We start from the raw sequence: 6,000 nt of genomic DNA on the forward strand, positions 1-6,000 counted from the left end.
ATTTTGAAATAACTCCTGTGCTCTTACAAATGCCCTCATCTCTTTCAGACTGACATGAACAAATTTTCCAGTGGAGACTGGTATCCCTTTATTAGCAAGTTTTATAAGCAGGCCTCTATATGCAAGCCAATGTCTGTTGTCAAATGTTGTTGAACAGGAAAGAGAAAAAGTGAGGATTTTGCCACAAAAGGGGCTCCATCTTTAACTAAAAACCAGAAGTACATTATCTAGAGAATTTGACACACACTTGTTGCAGACTTTGTTGATATCTCATGGAATGTTTTGCATGAGGCATTGCCAGAATGTGGGATCTCAAGACAAAGACTTTTAAGATACTGCCTCACTGCTGTTACTGGCAATGAAGACTTCCTAAATGAAGGCTTTTATCCCTTACCTTGCCTTAAGTCAAGAAAACTTTTGTTTTAACACTGACTACTAATGCACCAGGAAGATTATTGTTTGAGAAAGAGTTAAGTTGAAGATTTTCTAACTTACTTTTTACCCAAAGCTTGGAAAACCACTATAATGGTGTCCAGATGCTGCTGCAGGCACTCATAAGTATACCCTTCCATAAGATAATTGCACAAGTTAAAAACGCCTAGGCGTTGTTTCCTGCAGTGTGTAACACCCGAAGAAATATTTTGCAAATATTCCTGAGGCTGTAGATAAACCAAGTGGGCAAGTAGCAAACTCTTAGCAGAAATCTGCTACTTGGAACTTCACATAATTTTCATGAGAGAAATTTGCTAGGATGTTTAGATATGCCTCCTCTTTGTCTAATGTTGGCGTTAATGTCATCTGTTGTTCTGTTCTGCAATATGGAGCACCATATTTAATGTGGTCAGTCTGAATAATATGTTACAAGGAAGATGTTCAAATCTGAAAGTTTTAATGCACATCTTTAAGCTCTATCCTTCCTGGGGATTAGAAATAATCAGCAGCAGACACCTCTTCTGATTTGATGGCTTGGAACCCAATGTTTTGCCCTTATTTTTAAAAGCTGCTATAGGGGTCCAAATTTAATTTTTTACTGGGAGATGCGGAATATGTGGGTTTGATGACAAGGGAGATGATAATCCTGAAATAATATTGAATAACTTTGGAAAATGTGTTTAGAAATCACTGACTGACATATTTTCCCAGTTTGCAGTGTATGGCTGAAGGCTGCTAAATAGCACGGGTTCCTATTACACGATCGAAAATCCCTTTAGGCAAATACGAAGAAGAACCATATTGCACGAAGTACGTAAACCCCAAATGGTCAAAACCGTGAATTTCGAAATGTCGATTTGTTTTGGTTGGCCAGTCTGTGGTACAGCTCCATAAGGTAAGTGTGCGATAGACAGGACTTTAGTGCTAGGATTTGGGTTAAGGTAAGTGTATAGATAGGTACTGTATGTAAGAGTTAGTGTAGTGTTAGGTGTAGGGTTTTTTTAAGTGCATGTATGTGTATTATTTATTTTGTTTAGGTGTATGTAGGGGATGTGTGCGGTAGTTACGGACCTTAGGGTTAGGGATGGGTTAAGGAGAGTGCATAGATAGTTGTGTTTGTGGGGTCTAGTGTAGTGTTGGAGGTAGGGTTTTGGTGTTTTAGTTTAGGTTAGAAGTAGGGTTTGGTTAGTGTATGTATGTGGTTTATTTATTTTGTTTGGGTAGGTAGTATGTAGCGGGTGGTTGGGTTGGCCAACTATGACACTTCAATATTTTTTTTTTCGCGGTTTATTGCGTTCGGGATTTTCGCGGTATAGGGTTCAATGTTTTGGTATTCGCGCATTGGGTTTTTTGTTTTGCTAATATAGACCCAAATAGCACTGTATCCAGCATTAAATAATTTGGATCATTTTTCCTGAATTTAGCTTTAAATGATGTTTGTGAAGTTGAAGCAGATCGTATGCCCTTGTAGAATATTTGTGTAATTTAGGTTTCCTCTAGAAAGGCTGTTTACTAGCTTTGAAATGTGTTGAACACTGAATTGTATGTAGATTTGTGAAATAATTATTTAAATGTACTATGAAAAGTGAAGGCACATCCAATAGCTGTGCCTTCATGACCTCTGCATGGGTCTCTCTTGGCCACAAGTGTCTCTGTAAACAACTCCAGTGGTAGATGTTTTACATGTTGCATTCATGCATCAATACATTTTTTTTCCAATTACTTTCTCCTGTTAATGCCTACTGATCTCATAAAATCTTGACTCTTTATTAGTTGGGAATGGTATGAAAGGGAAGAGTCTTCTTTTGATATTGTCTGATATCTATAGAAATAATACTCAGATCAGTCCTTAAGATCAGATCTAGTGGGGTACTTCTGCACAATTTGCCAGCTCTTTTCTGTACTGAAGTATCTGTATTATGATGTTAAGAATTTATTTTAGAAATATCTGTCTTGTATAGAAAAGATGCCACACATCAAGGGATCCATGTCAGGTAAGTCTTGCATACACCTACCTGCTTACTTCACACAATGGTGCTGCATGAATAATCATAAAACAGTAACCAAACAGTCTTTCTCTAAAGAATGCTCAGAAATGATCCTCTTTTCAATACTTAGGTTTAATGCCTCTTAATATTATCTGAGCTGGCCAATACCAAGTAAAAGCAGAAGAGCTAAGCAAATAATCTACCATTATTTAGTCATTTGCAAACACAAAAAATGACATACATCTGAGGCTTCCCATTCTTCCCAAATAATCTTGCTTTATTTATCTTAGAAAAGCACTTTTATCTAAAGTGTATGCTAGTCATACGTATATCACTGAATGGCAGTAAGACTTCAAAGCAAAACTTTTTTCAAGTTTTCAAAAGTCCAGCTAATTTTTCATTTGTCTTTCACCCCACACTGTTTTGAATTTATCTAGCTGCAATCTTCTCCAAGGACATTAAATATAGATGACCTCTGCTGTGTGTGTGTGTGTGTGTGTGTGTGGGTGGGTGTGGGGGTAGGATAATAAGCAAGAATGGAGAACATATTCTTTTGCAGTAATATTTAATGAAGGCAACAGTCTGTCAGAACATTTTTTCAGGAATAATTGCTGCAAAAAGGGAACATCGAATGCAGTGTCACACTGTAAAAGGCCTGCAATTCCTATCTATGTGAGAAGATGGCAGGCTTTCATTAATGAAATTTAAACTTAAGTTCAGACAGAACTGTGTATACAAATTTTCAGATGAATAGCTTTGTTAACCTAAGATGCCATTTGCTCAGGCAACTGAGGTGTGCTATGCAAGTTTACAAATGCCAGAATTAAAATCAAGATGGGTAATAGGAATCAGAGTCACTGTCTCACTTCACCATGGAATATTTTGTTAACCCTATAGAAAGATTTCTTTCCTAACTTTTAAGTATGCATTGAGCAAAATAATGGCCAATGTGAAACAAATGTCACATCTGTGGTGCCATCTATACTTTTCCATGTATCACTCCCCTGTAGCACAACACATCTAAAAATAAGTTGTGAATGTTAAAGCTCCTCATTTTTGCTAACTTATTATCTCTAATTTTTTTTGTCACTACTCTTCATTCCCACTTGCCAGTCTGCCCTGTTGCATCCAGTTCAAACCCTCCTTTCTTAAACATCTCTACCAACACATGCTAAATCATTATTATAGTTATATTTTAAATTGGTTAATGTTTGAACCACAGAAAGAAGACAAGTCATTTACTCTAGGCATAAATGCAATCTTTTAAAAACTTACTCTGTGGAGTTATCCTTAAAACCAGGACCAATATTATATGAAACATTGAGGCTTCCTTTCCAATCAGATGATGATTCCAATCCTCCTATATTCCTGCAAGAAAAAAAATCAGAATTGTGTTAATACATCCCAAATTGAAAAACAAATATAAATCAAATGTTTAATCTGTTTAACCTGGAGTGGTTAAACTCAAACTGGCCAAACTATGCTACTGGCCAAAACAAGGTGAGCTGAAGACAAAATGGCCCAAATGATTTTTGCGCTAGTGTGTGTGTGTGTGTGTGTGTGTGTGTGTGTGTGTGTGTGTGTGTGTGTGTGTGTGCGTGTGTGTGTGTGTGTGTGTGTATGGGGGCACACCTTCTCTAATTAAGATACCTCGGACTCAATAGGTAAAAGTCTGAGTGTTTTTTCTTTACATTTTTTTTATAGAGACTACAGTACTGGCAGTTTGATTCTGTTTGAATAATGCTTTTTTAAAAATGTGACATCCGCGGTGGTGCAGCGGTAGCGTTGTTGCCTCACAGCAAGTGGTTCTCCAGTTCAATTCTCGGCTGGAGTGCGGGGAGTGCCTTCTGTGTGGAGTCTGCATGTCCGCCCTGCGGTTGGGTGGGTGTTCGAAAGACATGCGTAAATGGGTGTGCCTTCATTGAAGGTTGAAAGTCGAGCTGGCACCTCGGTGTTTGTCAAAATCTACTGCCAATCATTACCGCAGTCTGCCGTGGCCTTAATACTAAACTGGGAAAAGCCGAAAGAAAACAACAACATTTTAATAAAATACCTATAAAACGCCTTTTATTAAATAATATAGTATTAACAGGAAGGCACCATGGTCTTTCCTTTTTTTCTTTCTACTAAAAGCACTTTGTTCAAGCAGGTACTCCCACCTGTCAAATAAAATTACAAGGCCTATCTTAGTCCTGTTTCTGACATTTATCCATTATTCATCAGCAGACATTACTTATTTACAGGAGTACCACAGACAGAACAATACAACAGTTCTGGCAATGAAGGGAGAAAGCAATCAGTTCAGCAAACGGGTTGGATTTTCTTTCTTTTTTTTTCTACATTGGAACTGTCTAACGTTAATGTTATACCACTGTATTTATCACCCGCTAAATGTTTTACTATATTTTCTTTCTCAATCTGGCTTGGGTCATGGCTGAAAAGGGTCTTTGACCCACAGAACCAGCTCACTTACATAGTTAACAAATTTAACAAATATATAGATAAATGCTAAGAAATGCACATTGTATAAGCAGAAACAAGTAGTTACCAAGGCATATAATGCATAATTAAATGTACAATTTGAGTGTTGGCATACATTTGCAGGGGAGAGCAACAGAAGGTGGATATATCAATTGGGTGAAAATAAAATGTTACACAGCTAATAAGCAGAAGAATAAAGAGATTAAAGACATAAATTAGCTCTGGATACACACTTACAGCTTGTTTGCTATGTGAGAGGCCTTACATGATGAGGAGCTTTACTGCAGAACTGTCTGGAACATAGACATATTGAAGCAGGCCTTATTTGTCCTGGTCCCTATTCTAGAAACAATCACATTTTTAGGAAAAGAATATCACAGTATACTTAAGGTTTCCTTTTTGTCCTTCACGGTTATATCCATCACCAAATAAAATGCATATACTCACAGTCTAACTTATTAAACTAAAGTATTTGACAAAATGCAGTGTTATTTGCACATTCTCAACAGTACCCCTTTAAAATGCAGTGTTATTTGCACATTCTCAACAGTACCCATTTAAAATGCAGTTTTATTTGCACATTCTCAACAGTACCCCTTTAAAATGCAGTGTTATTTGCACATCCTCAACAGTACCCCCCTTTAAAATGCAGTGTTATTTGCACATTCTCAACAGTACCCCTTTAAAATGCAGTGTTATTTGCACATTCTCAACAGTACCCCTTTAAAATGCAGTGTTATTTGCACATTCTCAACAGTACCCCTTTAAAATGCAGTGTTATTTGCACATTCTCAACAGTACCCCCCTTTTCAGAAGCGCTCCTCATTTTGTTTCATTCCACTCCATGAAAACTAAAATAAATTGGGGGAGGGGGTAACTCCCAAACACCTTACTGACTTTCCATTCCTTGAAATATTTTACTCTGAAAGTATGAAATACTTTTCTGGGTGGGGGAGGGGGTTAGACAAGGAGAAGAAAAAATACATAAGAAAGACAAACACAGATGCCTTTGCATATTAAAGATATTAGTATGTGTTGTTACTGTACATATAAAGTAGCAGTTATAGACTGAGAAACTATGTGTCAGCAGCATATGTAG

The 6,000-nt window shown here is 37.1% G+C and overlaps 1 protein-coding gene across 1 annotated transcript in view; it reads right to left on the reverse strand.

The window, feature by feature from the left end:
* Positions 1-6,000, reverse strand: part of LOC122802144 (glutamate carboxypeptidase 2-like) — a 1,578,923-nt gene that overhangs the window by 541,665 nt on the left and 1,031,258 nt on the right. Inside the window, exon 9 of the mRNA XM_044071823.1 lies at positions 3,696-3,788. Within this exon, the coding sequence (XP_043927758.1) occupies positions 3,696-3,788 (93 nt within the window). The remainder of the gene's footprint in view (positions 1-3,695; positions 3,789-6,000) is intronic.

The sequence above is a fragment of the Protopterus annectens genome, chromosome 5.part0, assembly GCF_019279795.1.
Source record: "Protopterus annectens isolate FY-2018-M chromosome 5.part0, PAN1.0, whole genome shotgun sequence".
Classification (NCBI taxonomy): Eukaryota; Metazoa; Chordata; order Ceratodontiformes; family Protopteridae; genus Protopterus; species Protopterus annectens.